General features: G+C 34.2%; 1 protein-coding gene across 6 annotated transcripts in view; it reads right to left on the bottom strand.

Moving 5' to 3' along the window:
- ATRX (ATRX, chromatin remodeler) overlaps positions 1–24,668 on the bottom strand; it is a 261,938-nt gene that overhangs the window by 23,889 nt on the left and 213,381 nt on the right. For all 6 annotated transcript variants that reach the window (XM_015588100.2, XM_015588104.2, XM_015588103.2 and 3 more), the window contains 2 exons: positions 4,286–4,463; positions 2,814–3,008 (listed from right to left, as the gene is read on the bottom strand). In XM_015588100.2, coding sequence (XP_015443586.1) covers positions 2,814–3,008; positions 4,286–4,463 — 373 coding nt within the window. The remainder of the gene's footprint in view (positions 1–2,813; positions 3,009–4,285; positions 4,464–24,668) is intronic.

Genomic DNA, 24,668 nt, shown 5'->3' with positions numbered 1-24,668 from the left:
TAGTCACATGGTAGCCCTGCAGGACCTCTGCAGATCTCCTGGGGGCTCCTTCGAATATGATTTGAAAACTACTGGGTTAAGTTCCAGCTCTAACACATATTGGCCATGCACTCTTGGGTAATCACAAACTTTCTAAGCCTCAGTTTCTTCAGATAATAAATATGCATGAGAAAGACCTTTGTAAACTTTCTAGCTTTCTAAATATCTGAGGAATTTACAACTTCACAAGTTGAGCTAAACTGGTTATATTATACAACCTTAATAGTTATATCACACAATAGCATTGTCTGTGAAATGATTCTATATTTTAAAATCCAGCTTTATTTAAAATAAAATAAAGCATTCTAAATGCCACTCAATTCTAGGAATCCCAGGTCCTTTGTCTTGTTTCTTATACTTGGAATTAACTTTCTAATCTCCATTTGGGAGGCAACAAAGTGTAATGATTAAGAGTACATGCTTTCAAGTTGGGCAGATTTGGTTTGAAGGCCAGCTTCACTACTACGTAGGTGTGTAAACTTAGGTAAGTTACATAACCTCTCCAAGCCTTAATTTCTTCACCTCGAAAATGAAAACAGCACCACTGGCTTAGCAGTTGCTGCTGGCTTAAGGAAGGTAATCTGAATAAATTGTTTAGCAGAGTATGAAACCCAGCAAGAAATCTATGAGTTAACTATTAATTTCCTTTTGGAAAGAGTTGTGGGAGGGTTGAGGGAGGCACTTTGTGCTACTGTAACACTCACTATTCCTTTTCCTTTTTGTTCTTGGACAAAGGGTAATAGCACCAGAATCAAAATACAGTAAGTAAAGTCTGTAAATGAAAGCATGTCATCTTTGATGACTCGGAGTGCCAAGTTATAAAACAGATGGCTTTTTTCTAGATATCCTATAACAAATAGCATTTCTTTCCTGCTAATTTTATCTTCTCTAAAGCATAGACAATGTTTTGTTCTTCATACACCCTCACAGTACACCTCAATGTCAGCAAACAATCAATAAATATTTATCAAATTAAACAGATTTCATACAGTCAGAAATTTACCATATAATGAATAATTTCAAAGCAATTACCCCTTTTCAAATCAGAATGTTTGCTTCCTATCAGAAATATTACTAATTATGGGCTATTTCTCATAAAAGTTGAAGTTTAAAGTATAATTTTAGGAAATATGCTAATTAGATATAAAATCATTCTCAAATTGAAAAGGGACTTCACTATCCTTAAAATTATAAACATATGTGCAAGTCCTTAAAAGAATACTTCTTGCCATACAAAATTAAGTAACTAATAGGAAAGATGTTGGAGATATGAGTTAAAAAAAGGGATATGTATCAATACGGAAAGGTGTTCAAGAAACACCTAGATGAAAAGAGCAAGTTGCGTAAGAGTATGTATGATACAATTCCATTTGTGCTTGTGTGGTTTTAAAGGTATATAAACAAATTTGTTTGCCTACAGAAAATTTTCTGAAGACTATTCAAGAATCCTACTCACATTATGTAATAATATAATTAAGAAAGAAAACCAAATTGCTACCAGTTTAATATTTCATAACACTGAAACTAAAATGATTTTTTAAATATTTTAAATAAAATATTAAAATGGTAGATTTAAACCCCCATGTGGCCCTAAACCATTATCAAAGGGATTTGATAGAGGTTGTCATAAAAACTCTTTTCTAAATGTTCTACCAGTGAACTTTAAATGGAAGAAAAGTTCAATAAGATTAGAAAACCAAATATTTGCTTATGTAGACAAAGGACATTAAAAAATTCTAAATGCTTAACATTCATGTTACTTTGACATTTATGTTAAAAATTAACTGGAGAAATAAATAATTTATATTAGAATTAGTAATTATTATTGTTACCTTTTACTTTAATTAAATGTGTCCAACCATATCGAGAACATACTTTTGAGGTTTTTTTACAAATGACTAAAGTGGCTTTGGTAGAGCGATACCACAATCTGACAGATGCTTTCCCAAATCTCTTAAGAGATAGATATATGGAATATTAAGTGCTTGAATTTGAAACCAAGGTAACAGGAAAAGTACCCCCAACAATTCCCCCCAGACGGCTTTTTAGATAACTAGAATAGGTTTAAATAAACTCCTTATTTAGATCAGAGAACATATAGTTTTCTCTTATGTTCAAAAAGGTCAAAATATTTACCATTATATTAAATTTCTATATTAATATTAAAAATGTTTTCTTATCCAAGAACGATGGACCGGAAGCCAGATATAGATACTCGTCCTGGCCCTGCCACTTATTAGCTGAAAATTGTGGACAAGTCACTGAACGTCTCTGACCTTAAGTTTCTTCATCTATAAAACAAGAGGGATTCACTAGATTACTTCTAAGGTCCTTTTCCATATCTTACCTGCTTTATGACAGTGAAATATATCAAGTAAGAAACACTTTTATTTGCTGATTCTTAATTGCTATATGACAGCAAGAAATGTTAAGGAAGAGAACATTAACTTTCATATACAATTATTAAAATTATGGATGCCCTCTACTGGAGGTTATTAAAAGAGAACCATCCTATTTCCTTTAAGGTTTCAACTTAGAAACCTTTTTCTGCAAGATCGAACTTTTTATTTTGCATAAAATATGTATTTCAGATTATACTATCTTTTTGTGGTGTTATATGGAAAATTGACCAAGCACCCTTTCATTAAATATAATTTTATTCTCTTTGAAAATTCTAAAATATAGCTTTAGTCAGATGACTAATTTTTATAGTAGTAGTAAAATTTCCTTGGTCCATCTTGGCTTTTTTAAGCTAATAATCTAAAGATGTTTACCTTTGGCAACATAGGAGTATCCCTTTTCTTCTTTTTTTCTGAATTAGGGTCATCTAATAAGTCTGGCTCAAAGGTATAAAGTTCAGTAAGCTCGTTCATGGTAAAATGACGCTCGACCTGCTGCTGATCAACAACTCTAAAAGACAGTGACTGCTTAGTTACTTGCCGATCATAAATTTTATCTTCCATGGTTCCCTTTGTAAAAAGAAGGAACAATATACAAATAAATATTGTAAACATGAAACTTAATCAAGAAGAAATATAGTTATTGGGTAATACAAAATGGCAAAACTTCATAGTAATATACTGCCATAAAGCAAATTTTATTGGTAATGCTACTTAATTCATGAGAAATTTTATCTGTTCAGCATAGTTTATCTCGACAAAAATAATTCTCTTACTAATATGATATGTGTGTTGCTTTATATATTTCTGAACGTGGTGGAAGTAGGACAGCAGTTAGATAACCAAGGTAAGTAGAAATAAAGGAGTACATAAAATAAGATTTTAGGGGGTTACTGAAATAAGAATGCAAGAGAGCAGCTTAATTCCTTTTCAATGGAATATGATAAGCTCTCAGCAATCACTATAAACAATCTTTATATCGAGCCTTACCTTCTATAATTTCAAGACAGAAAATATAACTAAAACGCCCTATTACATATTTGGCATTCTAAATTAGAATGTAAAGGGGCTCTTAATTTAAATAATAAGAAAGAATTTATGGTGTAGTTTACCAATTATATCATGTACTAATGAGGATCAAATGAACCAGGATCTACCAATAAAAACCAGTCTTTGGTTGAGAAGCCCAGATTTGTAGGGAGATGAAGAGGATAGCAACCACTCCCAAAGCAGATGTACCATTTAAAAGAAAAACTTGATTCTATAAACCTGTTATTACCTTGAACTGCATCCACCAATTTCATTTCATTTATTTTTCTTAAATTTCAGTATCTGTTTTTAATACCTGAATTTATATTTAAAGGTAATGACTTTAATATTCTTACCCAGAAAATAATATATATTCGTTACTATAAAAAGTTAACTTTTTCTTCATATTGATCCACACTCTTGAAATTAAGAGGCTATCTGGTGGCTACTAAAAACAATGATCATTTGACCTTCATGTCTATAAGCAAATTAGATTTAGTTACTGACTTTTCTATGTATGCTAAGTAAAAGAACTATAAATGTTTTACTTTCCTGAACTAGCAAGAAAATGCTAAATCTGTTCACCCATGCAAATCCATCTCAATCTGAGAAAGCTGACATCACAGATATGGACAAAATACAAAAGAGAAAAATCATGAGAGGCCAAAATTGATTTCCACTGCTTTACATGTAGGAATGATGTTTTCAACTTTGTTTGCCCCTCTAATGCATATATGCTCTGCACTCGAAAAACGTTATCAGTTTCACCCAACCTTTCGATATGAAAAAAAGAATGAGACTATAAATTATAAACCTACCTGAGCTAAGAACCTATATACATACACAGGTTTAGTTTGTCCAAAGCGATAAACTCTGAATATACTCTGGATGTCATAAGATGGATTCCAAGAAGCATCGAATATAATCACTCGATTAGCAGCTACCAGATTAATGCCAAGAGATCCTGCTTTGGTGGAAATGATAAACAATCGTCCTCTGAAAATGAAAATATAGAACAAATGCTTTAGTAATGATTGTTTCACAGATATTTTAATTATGACTTTTAAATCTTAAGGCAGTTTTTTGAACAATTAGGAGTGCAGAGAATTCATTTCTCACTTATTGAAGAAGAAAAGACATGTCTAAAGAGTCAGGTTGAAGATTTATCTGCCCAGGAAGAATCTTATTGCTGGAAAATGAGATCATCTGATTTGGGAATAAAGATAAATATGAAAATCACGTTTACAAGTATTCACAGTATTTTACAGATTTCTGAGTAAATGTAGAAATTTAATCAATAACTCGAAGTCCATATTGTGTTTAGTACTATTATGAGAACTAAGTATATCAAAATGACAGTGCCCAAGGAGCTGAGTGTAGTAGGGGTGACTGATATGCAATTACGATTAGCGTAATGATAGATGAGAAGTTAGATAGATGCAAGGTACTGAGGTAGCTAAAAGAGGATCAAGAAGACAGAGGGCTCCAGGAAGGATGTGTTCAAGGAAAAAAAAAAAATGAAACTGAAATAATCTGCTGTCAGAGCACAAGAATTCATACTTCTGTAGGAGAATTTGGGAATGAGTGATAGGTTCATAGAAAACTAAGCAAGTGGTAAAAACAAAATCAAACAGGTATACAAAAAAGGAAAAGTAATCATAGTATTTCAATAATGGAATAAGTGTGAATATTTACATAGTCACAATAAAGCAAATACTCCAAACTGATTTAGGCAAATATTATGAAAAATACATATTGAGAAAATGAATAAGTAAAAGTGTGTGTATACATGTGGGTAAATTCACACCTTAGACTGTAGAAAGGATGTATGTAAGTAAATACCAGAACAACTGCCAAGAGTTGATATCGATTACCTAACAGAGTAGAAATCATGGGTAGGAAGGGGTTGGTAAAGGGATTGGTTTTAATTTTAAGGCTTATAATACAATGTGTTTTTTTTAATATGAAAATATATTATTTTGATATAAAGAAAAATTTTTAAAAGAGTATACATAACTTTCTGAAAATGTAAACAAGTTTAAAGAAAAAAAAAATTACTCAGTTCTACTTCCCAGAAACAATCTCTATTCAAATCATGGTACATTTCCTATAGGTTTCTTTTTCCTAAGCATATATATTTTTGGCTTTACAGAGACAAGATAGTATCTGTATATACAGTTTATATTTTGGGCATTACCTCAAATTTCATGATAAACATCATCCTTGGTAGCTGCATAATATTCCATTGGATAACTATATAATTTGTTTACCGTTGGTAACTTAGAAAACTAGAATATAATAAGTTCTCAACCACCTCCACAAAATGCCTTTATACACCAAGCCTTATAAGAACATAAGGTTGAAAACAAAAAATATGTATAACACAGAGAACTAAATTATATCCTAGCTATTCAACAGGTTACACTACCATTAAAATTCTACAATTTATGTGGAAAAAAAGGATATAGAACCCTATTAAGTATAACTGCAAATGCATTGAAAAACAAAACATACATACCTACAATGATAACAGTGGTTATTTCTGGTCACTGGGATTACAATAATTTTTTTCTTCTTTATGCTTCTCTAATAATACATATTTATCACAGAAAACAAACTGTGCTCTTTTTAATTAGTGGAATATTTAAGAGTTATGGGTAAATGCTGTCACAAAATTACTCCAGCTATTTACATCTATTCCACACCAGCAAAAAGATCAAGCATATAGAATGGTGTAAACTATGTAAGTTAAAACACACACAAAAAACCAGAAAACCTTGTAGAGAACTTTAAAACTCTTTGGTATCTACCATTAACGAAGAGCTGAATGGGTTTAAAAGTCATGCTTATAAAAACTGTTATGCATCCCAAATACTAAGATAGACTGGGAAGATGAAAAGATGAAATTTTGCCATTTGCGACAACATGGATGGATCTTAAGATAATCATGCTAAGCAAAATAAGTCAGACAGAAAAAGTTGAGAACCATAAGATTTCTCTCATATATGGGATATAAAACTGAAAGCAACAAACAAGACAACCAAGCAGAGACTCATGGACAAGGACAGTATATTAGTGGTTATCAGAGGGAATGGGGGGTTGGAGGACAGGTAAGGGCAATGGGGGTCAAATATATGGTGAGAGAAAGAAATTTAACTCTGGGTGGTGAACACACAATGCAATATACATATGATGTATTATTGATTTGTACACTTGAAACTCATATAATTTTATTAACCAATGTCACTCCAATAAATTTAATAAAAAACAATTGTAATGCAGTCTAATTTACAATAATAGAGGTATTTATTTATAAGGTATAGATGTGGCCAACGACATGTTTTGGTTTTTAAAAGCATACAAGTGGGAAGCAAAGTTGTTTAATTTGCCTCCAAAAGAAAAATAAACAAAGAAACGGTCAAGTGACAGAACTGGTATTAAGAATTATTTTACAACTATTTAACCTTTAATATTATTCAGTCTGGAATATGTAGTCTATACTGAGATAAATTAACCATGATATTTTTAGATGCTTTAATACTAAACATCAGTATTCAAGTATACACTCAAAACAATTAAAATATGAACCACTATTTGAATAGTGCTGCTATAAACCTTCTTGTATATATATATCTGCTGGTAAAAACACGTAAGTATTTTGTTAGGTATATATCTAAAAGTAGAATTGCTGGGTTATAGGGTATATGTATTGTACTGCTAAAGCTGCACAAAGAGTTCTCCAAAGTGGCTATTCCAATTTACATTCCAGCCAGCAGTATATGAGTGTTTTAGCTGTTCCAGATCCTTGACAACTCATGGTATTGCCTTTTTTAAATTATAACCTTTAAAAATAGTTTAAGGGTTGCAAGAATGTACAGCAGTAGTTCAGAGAGTTTCCATGTACCCTTCATCCACTTTCCCCAATGGTAATAACTTATGTAACTAAAGTATATTATCAAAACCAGGATATTGACACTGGCATAATACTATGTATTTAGGCACACAGTTGATTTGGATTTCACCAGTTTCTATATGGACTATTTTGTTTGATGCACAGCTCTGTAAAATTTTATCATGTATGTTGAACCGTGTAACTTTTACAAGTAGGATACAGAACTGTTTCATCACCACAAAAAACCTTTCTTTGTGTTATCCCTTAGTATTTATATTTATATCTTCCCCTGAACCCTAAATATCTGGCAATCACTAATCTGTTCTCTATCACTATAATTCTGTCACATCAAGAATGCCTTATGGAATCATAAAGTACATAACCTTTGGAGATTGGCATTTTTCACTCAGCATAATACCCTTGAGATCCACCCAAGTTGTTCTTAGATCAATATCAATAGTTCATTCCTTCTTATTGCTGAGCAGTGTTCCATTATATGCATATACCACAATTTGTTTATCCATTCACGCATTAAAGGACATCTGGGGTGTCTTCAGTTTTAGGCTGTTACAAATAAAGCTGCTATGAACATCTGTGAATGGGTTTCTATGTGAAAATAAGTTTTCATTTTCCTGGCATAAATTTTCAAGAACGTGATGGCAGGGTTGTATGGTAGGCATATGTTTATTTTTTTTAAACTACCAAATTGTTTTTTCAGGAAGAGTGGCTGTGCCATTTTACCAGCATTGCAAGAAAGATCCAGTTTCTCTGCATCCTCGCCAGCATTTGATAGTGTCACTATTTATTATTTTAACCATACTGAGAGATATGAAGTGCTATCTGGCTGTGACTAATTTATATTTCCCTATTGGCTAGAGATGTTGAACGTCTTTTCATGTGCTTATTTGCCATGCATAGATCCTCTTGAGTGAAGTGTCAGTTTAAGTTCTTGGCCTTTTCTAACTGAATATTGTTTGTTTTCTTATTGTTACATTTAGAGAATTCTTTATGAGCCCTTTGTTAGATAAGCTATTTCCAAGTATTTTTTTCCAAGTCTATGGCTTGTCTTTTCCTCTTCTTACAAGGTCTCTCACAGACAAAAGTTTTTAATTTTGATTGTGCATGTATTGATAGTTTTCTTTAATGGATTAAATGCCTTTGGTGTCATTTAAGAACTCTGTGCCTTATCTAGGTTCCTGAGGATTTTCTTCTGTGTTTTCTTAAACAAGTATAATGTTTTCAATTTAGATTTATGATAATTTTGACTTGATTTTTGTCAAAAGATGAGGTTTAGGGTCAAGGGTTCATTTTCAGCTTATGAATATCCAATTGTTTCAATCCCATTTGTTGAAAATGTTATCCTTCCTCCACTGAAATACTTTTGTACTTTTGTCAAAAACATTCTTAATTTGCATTTATCTGATGATTAATAAACATGAGCACCTTTTTGTATGTTTGCTGGCCATTTGGATATTGTCTTTTGCCCTTTTCAAGTTTTTTGTCCATCGTTCTATGGGTTTGTCTGGTTTATCCAACTGATTTTTAAAAATTCTTTGTAAATTCTAGATAAGAGTTTTTGGATTTATGTATTTGAAAATAGCTTCTACTTTGTGGTTTGTTTTTTCATTCTTAATGTGAAATGCCTTTGATGAATATAGTTCTTAATCTTAATGAAGCTCAACTTATCAACCTTTCCTTTTATGGTTAGTACTTTGTGTGTCTTGTTTATGACAATTTTCTTACAGCAAGATTAGGAAAATACACTTTGCTGTTTCCTTCTAAAATCTTTATTGTTGAAGCTTCCACATTTAAATCTACAAACCACCTGGAATTCATTCTCAGAGAAATACAGGTTAAGACTATGAAGCCTTACCACTACATATCTATCGCAATGACTTAAAAGAAAAACCCATCAAGTGATAATGAAGAAAGAGAACAACTGAAACACACTACTGGTGTGAGTGCAAACTGGTACAATCATTCTGGAAAAATGTTCTGGTAGTATAAGCTAAAACCAAATATAGACATATCTTTTACTCAGCAATCTCACATCTAGATGCACATACATACTTGCCAAAAGACAGATACAATAATTCTCTAAAAAGTTTAATCTTTAGACTTCCATTTCTGGAAAGATGGAGTAGATATACTCGTTCCTATTCCTCACAATAAGTACAGATAAAACTCCTAAATATTATATATAAAACAAATCTAAGAACTTTCTGAAAGCTGAGGAGGAGGAGGCAGACTGGCTAGGGACCTTGGGACCTAAGAAACAACATGGCAGTGAGTTCCATGGGCTTTCTATTTGTCTTATATATCCCAGACCGAGTGCTGAAGAACCCAGCAACCTGGAAACACCAGTGGGTGCTGTCAAAAAAATTTCCAAGAAAAGCCTGCGCTCTCTAGACAAACGACCAAAAAGGGGCAATCTAGCAAGGCAGAAAACTTTAAAATACTAACTGCTCAACTCCAGTCAAACAGTACAGAAAAAATGCAGTGCACTTCCACCCTTGTCACTAAAGGCTGAGTCGGAAGCCCAGACTTCTACCTTCAGCTTGTTATAAAAAGGCAATGCCAGGATGGTGTCAGAAAAGGCTGAGTTAACAAGGTTTTCCCCCTGACACAGCAGTGTCAAGACCATGTAGGGAACCAGAACATCTACCCCTACCCAGCGGATGTAAGAAAAACCCTATCATTCCCTACTGAGGTAGTATCAAAGAAAGCCTAGTGGAGAGTCAGGAATTATACCACCACCCAAACAGCAGTAAGTCACCCCCTATAGTGTCAGTAGAGGACAATGAGAGTGGGTTGTAAATAGGCAATCCTAACCCTCCCAGCCAGGATAGTATCGGCAGAAGCCTACTGGGTACACTGAACTTCCAATCTCGATGGACAGTAATGAGGTTTGGGAACTTCATGTCCCGTCAGAATATGTATCAGAATATGCTATAACAGAAGATTTAAATAAGATCCCATTCTCATGACATAATAACCAAACACCCAATTTAAATAGATTTTTGTCAGACCCCTTGCCAAAGCCATCCTGAGAAAAAAGAACAAGGCTGGAGGCATCACTCTGCCTGACTTCAAATTATACTACAAAGTGACAGTAATCAAAATGTCGTGATATTGGCAGCAAAACAGACACACAGACCAGTGGAACAGAATCGAGAGTCCAGAAGTAAACCCATATTTATATGGGCAAATAATTTTGGACAAAGAAGCCAAAAACATACAATGGAGAAAGGAAAGTCTCTTCAATAAACAGTGCTATGAAAATTGGAAAGCCACCTGCAAAAGAATGAAACTAGATTGTTGCCTATCATCACACACCAAAATTAACTCAAAATGGATTAAGGACCCGAATATAAGACCTGAAAAATAAAATGCATAGAAGAAAACATAGGAACTAAACTGAAGGACCTTGGACTTAAAGCAACACCTCCGATAAAGGCCTAATATCCAAAATATACAAAGAACTCATACAACTTAATAACAACAACAAAACCCTAATAAGATACCATCTCACACCTGTTAGAATAGCTATAATCAACAGGACAAGTAATAACAAATGCTGGAGAGAATGTGAAGAAAAAGAAACCCTCATACACTGCTGGTGGGACTGCAGTTTGGTACAGCCACTACGGAAAACAGTATGGAAGTTCCTCAAAAATACTAAGAATTTATCTACCATATGACCCAGCAATCCCTCTACTGGGTATTTACCTCAAAGGCTTGAAAACCCATATCCGAAAAGATATTTCTACACTGATGTTCATAGCAGCATTATTCATGGTGGCCAGGACATGGAAGCAACTGAAGTATCCTATGATAGATGATTGGCTAACGAAGCTGTGGTACATATATGCAATGGAATATTCCTCAGCCATTAGAAGAGATGAAATACTGCCATTTAAGACAACATGGATGGACCTCGAGATAATCATGCTAAGCAAAATAACCAAACTGAAAAAGTTGAAAATCACATATCACTTATATGTGGGGTATAAACCTAAAAGCAACAAATGAACAGGACAAACAGAGACTCATGGACATGGACGATGGACTAGTGGTTACCAGAGCGTAGGGCATGGGAGAGGAGGGAAGAGGTAGACGGAGTAAAGAGGGTCAAACGTAGGGGATTTGGGGGAGGTTGAAGTGGGTAAATGGGATCAAATATATGGTAGCTGAAGGAAACTGGACTCTGGGTGGTAAACGCAGAATAGAATATACAGATGTCAAATGATAATGTACATCTGAAAATTATATAATTGTATTAACCAATGTTACCCCAATAAACTTAATTAAAAATTTAAAAATAAATACATAAATAGATCCTTGTCATAACAAGAACCAGGAAAATCTCAACTTCAATGAGAAAAGACAATCAGCAAACACAAACATTGAGATGACATAGATGTTAAAACTGTCACAGATTTAAAAAACAGTCATTATAAAAATGTTTAGATAAGCAATTATTAACACACTTGAGAGAAATAAAAAAATAGTTTTGGCAAAGAAATAGAAGTTATAAAGAAGAACCAAATGGAAATTTTAAAACTGAAAAATACAATAACAAAAAACTCAATAGATGGGCTCCACAGTAGAATACAGAAAACAAAAGATTCAATGAACTTTGAAAACAAAACAATAGAAATGACCCAATCTAAACAACAGACAGAAACCAAATAAAAACAAAACAAAACAAAAACAGAGACTCAGGGACCTACAGGACACTATAATAAAAGATCTAATATTCTTGTCATCAGAGTCCTCAAGGAGATGAAAAAAGAAGGGGTTATAAAAATATTCAAAATGTAATGGCTGAAAATTACCAAAATTTAGCAAGAAACACAAACCTACAGATTCAAGATAAATAAAGCACAAACAGAGTAAAGTCAAAGAAATCCATACCAACACACATACTAGACAAACTTCTAAAAACTAAGATAAAGAAAAAAATCTTGAAAGAAGTGAGAAACAGAACCTTTCTGATAGGGGAAAAGAACAATTAAAAAAACAGCAGTTTAAAAAAAAAATATATATATTTGAGATAAAACATTGTATAAAATAAGGCGTACAACATGTTAATTTGATACATTTATATATTGTAGTATGATTGCCATTGTAATGACAATTAACACCTCTACCACATTATATAATTATCATTGCTTTATAGTGGTTAGAATAATTAAGTTCTGGTCTCTTAGTATGTTTAATGATTATAATAAAATATTGCTGTCTACATTCACTAATTACTTCAGCCACTATGGAAAACAATATGGAGGTTCCTCAAAAAAATTAAAAGTAGATCTTCCATATAATCCAGCAATTGCACTTCTGGGTATATACACAGAAGAAATGAAAACAGGATGTCAAAGAGATATATGCATTCCCATGTTTACTACAACATTATTCACAATAGCCATGATATGGAAACAACCTGAGTACTCCTCAATGGATGAATGGATAAGGAAAATATGATGTATATATACAATGTAGTATTTATTAAGCTGAGAAAGAAGGACATCTTGTCACAGGGATGGACCTTGAACAAATTATGCTAAGTGAGATAAATTCAACAGAAAAAGATAAGTACTATATGATATCACTAACGTGTGGAATCTAAAAAAGCCAAACTCATAAAAACAGCAGGTCTTTCATAAGAAATCATGAAGACGAGAAGGAAGTGGCACGATGTTTTTCAAGTGCTGAAAGAGCTGCCAACCCAGAATTCTTCAACAATGAAGTCATCAAGAAATTCTCAGATGAAGGTACTCAAAGAATCCTGCCAGCAGACCTGCTCCAAAAGAATGAATAAAGAAGTTCTCAAAGAAGAAAGGCAATGATAAAAGAAGGAATAGTGAAACATTAGGAAAGAAGAAACAATAAAAAGAACAAAATATGAGTGAATAGTTTCCTTCAAGTTTTCAAAATTATGTTTGATAGTGGAAGAAAAAATTATTACACTGTCTGATGTGGTAATCTATGTAGAAAAACACTTAAGATAATTATATTACAAACGAGAGAGACAAAGGGACATAAAGGGATAAGGTTCCCATATTTCAATCAAAATGATACAGCGATGACACCAGTAGACTATGATGCCATATATACATAATGTAATACTTAGAGCAACCACTATAAGTTATACAAAGATACATTAAAAAACACTATAGATGAATCAAAATAGAATTCCAAAAAAGGTAAACGTAACCCACAGGAAGGGTGGAAAATAAATCAGAAACAAAAGAAAATAGAATAAAAGATAACAGATTGAACAAAAATAAAATGGCAGCCTCAAGCCCTATATTAAATGTAAATGGTTGTACATCTGAAACTAATATATGTCAATTATACCTCAATAAAAAATGCAAATACTATATACACACCTTTTAAAAGAAGATGAACAAAGTTAAAAAACAAAACATAACCCCAAAATAAGCCAGACAGAAAAAGTTGAAAACCGCATGATATCACTTATATGTGGGATATAAACCTAAAAGCAACAAACAGAGACTCATGGGCATGGACAATAGACTAGTGGTTCCTGAGTAGGGGGCGAGTAGATGAGGGTAAAAGGGATCAAACATGTGGTGACAAAAAGAAATCTAACTATGGGCGGTGAACACGCAATGTAATATACTGTTGAATTGTACACTTGAAACTTATTGGATCTTGTTAACCAATGTCACCATAATAAAAAAAGAACATGACCCAACTATATACTGTGAACAAGATACTCACTTTGAATTTAACAAAATAGGTAGGTTGAAAGTAAAAGGATGAAAAAAGATATTCATGTAAATATCAATCAAAGTAAAGCAAGAGTGGCTATTATTGGTATCAGATAAAGTAGGTTTCAGAGCAAAGAAAATTTATGAAAGATAGGGAGAGATATTACAATCCTAAATGTGTACATCTGAAACAACAGAGCTGACAATATGGGAAGCAAAAACTGAAAGGAAAAACACACAAACTCACTATTATAGTTGGAGGCTTCAACCTTCTTCTCTCAAAAATAACCAACTAGACAGAAAACTAGCAAGAATAAAGAACACAACAACCCCAAAAAAGAACAGACTCTGATCAATATTTATATAACACTCCACCCAATCACAGGAAAATACATTAATTTCAAGGGCACATCTATGATATATCAAGATATACCATATCTTGAGCCATAAAACAAAGCACAACAAATTTAAAATAACTGATATCACACAGAGTATATTCTCTGAATAGAACTGAATCAAACTAGAAATCAATACCTGAATACTAGAAATCTCCAAATGCTTGGAAATTAAACAACATACTTCTAGCTATGAGTCAAAGCGGAAGTCGCAAAGGAAAAAAGTACACTGAATTGAATGGAAATGAAAATATATCAAAATTTGTCTAACACAGCTAAAGCAGTGCTAAGACGGAAATTTATAATACGAATTAAATTTATGACATAAATTTAAATGTTATAATTCAAATTTATAACACAGTACCAAATGCTTGTATTAGAAAAGAGGAAAAGTCTTAAATTAGTAATCTAAGGGTCCACCTCAAAAAAGAAAAAATATGAGCGAAATAAAGTCAAAGCAAGATGAAACTGAAAAATAGAAAGGAAAAAAATAGAGAAAATCAACAAAACAATAAGCTGGTTCTTTGAAAGATCAATAAAACTGACAAACCTCTAGCAAGACTAAAAAACACGAGAATATACAAATTACCAATACCATGAATGAAACAAGCTATCACTACAGACACTGCAAACATCAAAAGGATAATAAGGCAATGCAATGAACAATCTATGCATAAATTTGAATTTTAGGTGAAATGAAACAATTCCTTAAAAAGCACAAACTACCACAACTCATTCAATATGAAATAGATAATTTGAGTAGCTCTATAACTACTAAGGAAATTGAATACTAGTGATTTAAAAACTCCCCAAAAAGAAATCTCCAAGGCCAGAAAGTTTCACTGGCAAATTCTACCAAAATTTAAGAATAATTAACACAAATCCTATACATCTCTTTCAGAAAATAAAAAAGAACACTTCTCGACTCAGTTTATGAGAAAAATACTATCTTCATACCAATATTGGACAAAGACAGTACAAAAACAACTATATACAAACCAGCATCTCATAAATATCCTCCAACAAAACATTAGCAAATAAAAACCAGTATTATATAAAAAGAATTATACACCATGATCAAGTGGGGTTTATTCCAGGAATGCAAGGCTTCTTTAATATTTGAATATTAATCTATGTAATATACCATAACACGCTAAAGAAAAAAAAATGATATTAAATGAGACAGAAAAGGCATCTGAAAGAATTAAATACTCATTCACAATAAAAATTCTCAGCAAACCAGGAATAAAGAGGAATTGAGGGGGAACTTCCTCAATTTGAAAGAGTATCTACAAAAAATCTGCAGCTATCATAGTTAATCAACAATGAATGTTCTTCTCTTAACATCAAGAAGGCAAGGATGTCCGCACTCATCACTTCTATTCAACGTATTACTGAAGTTCTACTCAGTGCAATAAGGTTAGAAAAGTAAATAAACAGCATACAGATCAGATAGAAAGAAATAAAACTATCCTTACTTGCAAATAACATAATGGTCTAAGTAGAAAGTCTCAAGGACAAATTCCCAGAACAAATAAGTGAGTTCATCAAGATCACAGGTAAAATAGCAACACAAAAATCTATTAGATTTCTATATACTAGCAATGAACATGTGAAAACAAAAATTAAAAATACAGTATTATTTACAAACACTTAAAAAATGAAATAGTATTGATTTTCTGGTCAAGATGGTGGAGTAGGTAAACCCTGTGCTTGCCTCCTCTCACAACCACATCAAAATTACAGCTAAACTATAGAACAACCATAATTGGGAGTCACCTGAAGTCTAAATGAACAGAAGTCCTACAACTAAAATCATAAAGGGTTACCTCGAAACTGGCAGGACAAGCAGAGGGGCAGAGGTGCTGAATGGGTGGGTCTCACACCTGCATGTGGCAGTTAAAAACTGGGAGGGGTTTTTCAGCTGCAGAGGTCCCCCTGGAAGAGTGAGGGGTCCCAGCCCATACCAGGCTCCCTAGCCAAGAGTTCCAGTGCTAGGAAGAGAAGTCCCACAACTTATGGCTGTGAAAACTAGAAGAGACTGTGGCTGAGTGAGATAAGGGCTGCTGGAATCTCAGGTGTTTTTCTAAAGGGCCCACACATGGAATTACTTGAAGAAGAACTCACTTGCACTGAGCTCCAGTGCTGGGGCAGCAACTTCAAAGGCACCATGGACATAGGGAGAGAAAATAGATTGTCTGGCTTCAGGGCAAGGGCTGGAGAGGCAGCTTTCTCCCAGACAGAAGTGCCTTAAGAATCTACTGTTTCTTTGTTGAGTCCTCCCCCACTCAACCTGCACATGCAGGCAGCCGCCATACATGAATCTCCATCAACCTGGGAACACTGGTCACTCCACCCTAGAAATTTCCTGAGATCCTGCCCCACCCAACTTGCAGGTCTAACCAAGCATATTCCAGTGGCTTTTCCATAAAAATGGCCTGTCTTGGCTCATGCTGCAGACTCCGAAATCTTCTCAAAGGTTCACAAAACCCGAACAAGTGGCATTTGGCCTCAGAGTGCCCTGTACGACTTGTTAAGCAGCCCCAAGCCTGGCATTAGCAGCATTCAGTCACAGTTTGTGGCTTGGCATCTCAAGGCACTTCCAAGCCCAGAGTGGTAGCCACTTCTGGAACATGAGAGGCCACATCCGAGGACGACACACACAAAGGGCAGACTGGGCAGGGACCAGAACCCTATTTAAGTGAATCCTGCCCTGTACAATAACTCCTCCACTGTATTCACCAGACAATCCTCATAACCAATCAGTATGAAAGTCAATTCCTCCCATTGGTGTGCAAACAGCAATTGAGGCTCAACTACAATAGGAGAACACACACAACCCATTCAAGGGACACATCTGGAGCACCTGGCTCAGGTGACCAGGAAGACTGCACCACTGGGCCTCACAGGACACCTACTATATAAGGCCACTCTACTAAGACTGGGAGACAGAGCAGCCCTATCTAATACAAAGAAACAAACACAGATAGGCAGACAAACTGGAGAGACAAAGAAATATGTCCCACATGAAAGAATAGAACAAAGTTCCAGAAAAACAACTAAACAAAATGAACACAAGCAGTCTACCAGATGTAGTTTTCAAAACACTAGTTATAAGGATGCTCAATGAACTTAGGGGAAGAACAGATGAACTCAGTGAGGACTTTAACAGAGAAAACAAAAATGGATAGAAAACATAAAATAGAACCAGTCAGAAATGAAGAATATAGTTAACAGAAGTGAAGAATACCTTAGGAGGAATCAACAGTAGATTAGATGAAGCAGAGGCTTGAATAAGTGATTTAGAAGGTAAGGTAGCAGAAAACATCTAATCAGAACAGCAACAAGAAAAAATTTAAAAATTGAGAATATTTTAAGGCAGGGGTCCCCAACCCCCGGGCCGTGGACTGGTACACTGTCTGTGGCCTGTTAGGAACTGGGCCACACAGCAATGGGCGAGAAAGCAAAGCTTCAACTGTATTTGCAGCCGCTTCCTAGCGCTAGCATCACCGCCTCAGCTCCACCTCAGATCATCAGATGTTCAATTCTCATAGGAGCAACAGTCCCTGGTGCCAAAAAGGTTGTGGACTGCTGTTTTAAGGGACCTCTGCAAAAACATCAAGTGTAACAACATTCACATCATAGGAGTATCAGAAAGAGAGGAGAGAGAGTAAAGGGCTGAAAATGTATTTGAAGGAATAATTACTGAAAAATTCCCTGACCTGGCGAAGAAAATAGACATCCAAGCCTAGGAAGCCCACAGACTCCCAAACAAGATGAACCCAAAGAGGCCAACACCAAGACACATCATAGTTAAAATGACAAAGGTTAAAATCAAAGAGAGATTCTTAAAAGAAGCAAGGGAAAAACAGTTACCTACAAGGGAACTCCCATAAGACTGTTGACTGATTTATCAAGAGAAACTTTGCAAGCCAGAAGGATTGGCATGAAATATCCAAAGTGATGAAAATCAAGAACCTACAACCAAGGTTACTCTATCCAACAAAGCTATCATTTAAAATCAAAGGACAGATAAAGAGCTTCTCAGATAGGAAGAAGCTTAAGAGTTCATCACTACCAAGCCAGTATTAAAGAAAATGTTGGAGGAACAGCTTTAAGAAGAAGAAGAAAAAAAGACCAAAAATATAAATACTAAAGTGGCAATAACTACATATCTATCAACGATTACTTTAAATGTAAATGTATTAAATGCTCCAATCAAAAGACAGGGTGGCTAAATGGATAAGAAAACAAGACCCTTACACATGCGGCCTACCAGACTCATTTCAGATCAGAAGACACACATAGACTGAAAGTAAAGGGATGGGAAAATATCTTTCATGAAAACAGAAACAAATAAAAAAGCTGGGGTAGCAATACTTATACCAGACAAAAGTGACTTTGAAACAGAGGCTATAACAAGAGACAAAGGAGACAAAGAAGGACCCAGTAGTCCAATTTCTGAGTATTTATCTAAAGAAACCAAAATCACTACTTCAAAGGGACATGTGAATCCATATGTTCATTGCAGCATTATTTATAATATTCAATATATGGTGGCATCCTGGAGGTCCATGAATGGATAAAGAAGAGGTGATACATATATACGATGAAATATTGGTCAGCCATAAAACACACACACACACACACACACACACACACACACACACACAAAATCTTGCCATCTGCAACAACATAGATGGACCTAGAAGGTATTGTGCTGAGTAGAATAAGTCAGACGGAAAAAAACAAATGCCATAAGATTTCGCTTACATGTGGAATCTAAAAAACATAACAAACAAAACAAAACAAATTCATAGATAGAGAACATTTTGATGGTTGCCAGGTAGGAAGGGGGTTGGAGGGATGAGTAAAAAGGGGAAGGGATTAAGAAGTACCAATTGGTAGTTACAAAATAGTCATGGGGATGTAAAGTATAGCATAAGGAATATAGTCAACATTGCAATAACTACGTATAGTGTCAGATGGGTACTAGATATATCAGGGTGATCACTTCGTAAGTTATATAACTGTCTGATCACTATGTTGTACACCTGAAGTAAATATATTTTATGCTAACTGTAACAGAAAAATAAAAAAAAAAATTAAAATAAGTGAAACACTTAGGTATAAATCTAACAAAATGTATATAAGGCTTATGTGCTGAAAAACTATAAAACAGTGATGAAAGAAATCAAAGATCTACAGAGAGAGATATAGTGTTCACAGGAGACTTAATATAGTAAAGATATCAGTTCTCCCCTAACTGATAACAGGTTTAATGAAATTTCCATTAAAATTCTTGCAAGATTTTTGAAGACATAGACAAGAGTATTCTAATATTTATGTATAGAGGAAAAGATACCAGACTAGCTAAAACAATTTGGAAAAAGTAGAATAAAATGGGAGATATTACTCAACCTAATACAAAGCCTTACTATACAGCTACAATAATCAAGACTATATGGTAATGGCAGAAGGATGGATAGACATATGGATCAATGAAATAGAACAGCAAACCCCAAAATTGTCCCCCATAAGCACAGACAAGTGATTTTTCGCGAAAGCACAAAAGCAATTTGGTGGTGCAAAGTGACCTTTTCAACAAATGGTGCTAGAGCAATTGAATATCCACAGGCCAAAAAAAAAAAAAAAAGAAGAAAAAGAAAAAACTGAACTCAAGCTAAATCCCATGTTATACAAAAATTAACTCAAACTGTACCTCAGAGTTAAATATAAAATATAAAACTATAAAATTTTTAGAAGACAATTCAGAAGAAATCTTCAGGACTTAGGGCTTTGGTCAGAGTTCTTAGACTTGACACCAAAATTGTGCTAAAAAATAAATGGACAAAAAAGTTTCACAAACTAGACTTCATCGCCATTAAAATCTTTTGCTCTGTGAAAGACAAACAGATGAAAAGTCAAACCATACACAGGCAGAAAATATTTGCAAACCATGTATCTGACAAATGACTCATACCGAAATTACATAAAGAATTTTCAAAACTCAACAGTAAAAAAGCAAGCAATCCAATTGGAAAATGGGCAAAAGACATGAAGAAACATTTCACAAAGATGATGATATATACATGGCACATAAACACATTAGAAGAAAATTTAATATAACCAGACATCAGGGAAATGCAAACTAAGGCTATGATGTATGTAAAATGGTGCAGCTACTCCGGAAAACAGTTTGGCAGTTTCTTAAAAAAGCTAGTCACTTACTATGCAACCTAGCAATTGTACTCTTGGGCATTTATCCTAGAGAAATGAAACCTTAGATTCACACAAAATATGTACATAATATTCATAGTAGCTTTAGGTGTAATAGCCAAATATGGAAATAACCAAAATGCCCTGCAATACATGTACAATTTGTATTAAACGAACTGGTACAACCCTACCATGGAATACTACTCTGTAATAAAAAGGAATGAATTATTGATATACATAACAACTTGGATGGAGCTGAAGGGCATTATGCTGACTTAAAAAAAATCTCAAAAGATCACATATGATGATATCATTTATATATATAACAGTGTTGATATTACAAAATTATGAAGATGGAGAACAAATTAGTTATTGCCAGGAGTTAAGGATAGTAGTAAGGTTGGTGGTAAGAATGGATGTGACTAAAACAGGGTAGTAAGAGAACAATCTTTGTAGTGATGGAATGTAGCCTGATTGTAGTGGTGATTGTAGGAATCTCTACATATGTAATAAAAAGACATACATATACATTGATATAGTGTCAATTTCTTGGTTTTGATATTATAGGTGTGCAATATGTAACCATTAGGGAAAATCAGGTGAAGGGTACACAGGATGTCTCTATACTATCTTTGCAAGTTCCTGTGAATCTATAAATCTCTAAATAAAAAGTTTTAAAACAGCAGTATCAAGTTGAGACTATTGAAAATTACTTCCTAGTCACACAAGACAACATTAGAAATGCTCATTATCTTAAAGTTTACCCTAATGTGTCTATCCATCTGCTTCACCATAAACAAATATTATATTTATATTCTATTTTCTGAAAATTACTGAGTCATGAGAAGATAGAATATAGACAGACAGCAGACAGACATACTCTCTAACATTTTTGGATATAATCCAGACAGGTTTAGCTACTCAAGAGTAACCCTTCAAAACCATGATATATATGTATATATGTATGTATGTATGTATGCATGTATGTACGTGTGTGTATGTGTATGTGTATATATATATATATGTATGTATATGTATGATGAGTTTGAATCAGAGGCACTTTTTGGCTAATGTTGGGAAAGGGGTTAATTGGCTAGTGAGTAAGCGAAGCAGACAGCTCAGCTTCCACATTTCAATGTTGTTCCTACTGGTCATGAAATATGAAATGTTATGGGACAAATCATATGCTACTATGATATTTACAAATTTGGGAAACTGAGCAAGTCAAAGGCTTAAATAAAGTCTGACAAATTAGACTAGGGTTATTTGGTTAATAAAATTACCTTACATAAATAATTTTTAAAAACACAGCAAACAAAATATAAAAATGTACTTATTCTTTAAATAATTATTTAAACATATGCTTTTACACTTTTACACAAACTGTCCCTTTGTAAGCTCTCCCAGACTCTACAGATTTTAAATATCAAATAGAATATACTCTTCCTATGGCATAATTGTAATTTCTCTAGCCTTACACCTTGGTATAGTTGAGGATTCTGCTAGAATTAAAACGTGTTTAACACACACAATATAGTATCTTCCATACTTTAAAACATTTATTAAGGCATACCTTAGCCACTCTGCCATTAAACTAACTCCATCTATTCATCCTTTTCTTAAAGGCCATGCTTTCACACATGTGCATGTGTGTGTGCATATGTTTATAGGCATGTGTGTGTGTGTGTGTGTGTATATATACACACATTTCATTCTCTTCCAAATGAAGTACAAGTCTGTTATAGCTACCATTTAAAAGCAACATCAGCAACACATATAAAACACACTCTATAGCTTAAAGTACAGTTGACCTTTGAACAACATGGGTTTGAACTGCACAGGTCCACTTATATGCAAAGGTTTTACATAAATTTTCTCTTCCTAATGATTTTCTTAGTAACATTTTCTTTTCTCTAGCTTACTTTATTAAAACAATACTGTATATAATTCATATAATGTACAAAATATGTGTTAATCGACTGTTTACATTATCAGTAAGGCTTCCACTTAACAGCAGGCTATTAGTAGTTACCTTTTTTGGGGAGTTGAAAGTTATATAAGGATTTAACTGTGTGGCGTTGGTGCACTGAACTCCCACAGGATTCAAAGGTCAACTATATATGATTCAAGCTTCTACAACAGATAAAAGAGCTCAAGAATACTTTATTTTAAAACGCTGTAACAGATTTGTCCCTAAGAGGATATAAAAATGGCTAATAAGTACATGAAAAGATGTTCCACATCAGTCATCTTTATGGAAATGCAAATTAAAATCACGACATACAATTACATACCTATAAGAAAAGGTAAAATAATTTTTAAAAAAACACAATAGGAGTGGGGGAGGTAGACAGGGTAAAGGGGGTCAAATATGTGGAGACAGAAAGAAATCTAACTGTGGCAGGTGAACACAGAGTGTAAACATATATGTGCCTTACTGTTAAAGTGTACAGCTGAAACTTATTGGATTTCATTAACCAATGTCATCATAAAAAATAATTAAAAAATAAAAATAAAAAATAAAATAAAAAAATAAACAACACAATAGGAGTGACGACAAAAACATGGCGGACTGAGAGACGACCCCAGAACTCTCCCCTTGAGACAACAATAAGCTGAGCATCTAAAACTCAACAGAAAACACCCAACCTGCACACCAGCATGTCTGAGCATGCGGTCTTCGCATAAGAGCTACCACAGGTCAGTACCCCAGGAGACAGGCGGTAGACTGGGAGAAAAGGAGAAGATGCTTCTTGTAGCCGGAGCTCCCTACAGGACGAGGGGGAAGGGAGAAGGTGGGGTGGGTTCCCTGAATAGCCCTGCCTGAGAGAGCTGTGAGCTCCACGCAGCAACAGTGCCCAGAGATCAGGGAAGAAAGCAGAGAAGTGGGGACAGCATACAAGTAGGGACAGCTAAGAAGCAACAGTTGACTTTTAACAGGAGTGGCTGCAAAATGCAAGGCTGAGCTGCAGCCCTCATCCACCAACACAGAGAGCCCTCCCCGCATATCCTCCAAGACTGAACACCATGGAGCCCAAAGGGAATCTGAACAAATGCTACCCAAACAGTCACTAACACTGACAGGGACTGAGACTGAGGGTAGAGAGCATGACTGAATATCTATAAGGAAAAAATGGCATTATTAAGACATTATATAAAGCAGAGATCCAAGAGGCTTAGATGCCACCTACTGGACCCAAAAGAAAAATGCCTTCAGGCTAAAAAGAGATCTTTATATAATAAAATTTCTTTCTGGGGGAAAAAAAAAAGCAGAATACACTTCCATTAATATCCAGGCAGAGAAATAGTCCATTAAATACCACGAAAAACCAAGGAGACAAGGCAGCTCAGAAAAAAAGAAAAATCTCCAAAAAATCAGCTAACAGACACAGAAACATGCAACTTAAATGACAGAGAATTCGGGATGGTACTTCCGAAAAAACTCCATGAAATCCAAAACAATTCATATCAACAATTTCAGGAATTGAAAAAAGAACTAGACGAGCAGAATGAGCTCTTTAGCAAGGAGATTGAAGGCCGCAAAATAACGGAATAGAACTTCTGGAGATGAAGAACACACTGAAAGAGATGAAAAATGAAATAGCAAGCTTAGGAAATAGAGTCAACCAAATGGAGGAAAGCATCAGTGGTACTGAAGACAGAAATCTAGAAATAAATCACAGAAAAAAGAAGAGAGAAACCGAAGAACAAAAAAGAATGAAAGAGAAATACAAGAACTATCTGATACTATCAGGGAGGAAACATAAGAATAATGGGCATTCTCGAAGGGGAGGAAAAGGAGCAGATATTAGAAAGTATTTTCAGATAAACAGTTAACGAGAATATCCCAAATCTAAGGAATGAGCTGGAGCTTGGAATTCAAGAAATCAACAGAACACCCAATTATCTCAACCCAAAAAGGCCTTCTCCAAGACACATTGTATTAAAATTATCA

The sequence above is a fragment of the Pteropus alecto genome, unplaced genomic scaffold (genome assembly GCF_000325575.1).
Source record: "Pteropus alecto unplaced genomic scaffold, ASM32557v1 scaffold374, whole genome shotgun sequence".
In the NCBI taxonomy this organism is placed as follows: Eukaryota; Metazoa; Chordata; class Mammalia; order Chiroptera; family Pteropodidae; genus Pteropus; species Pteropus alecto.
This window is presented reverse-complemented; position numbering and strand designations above follow the sequence as displayed.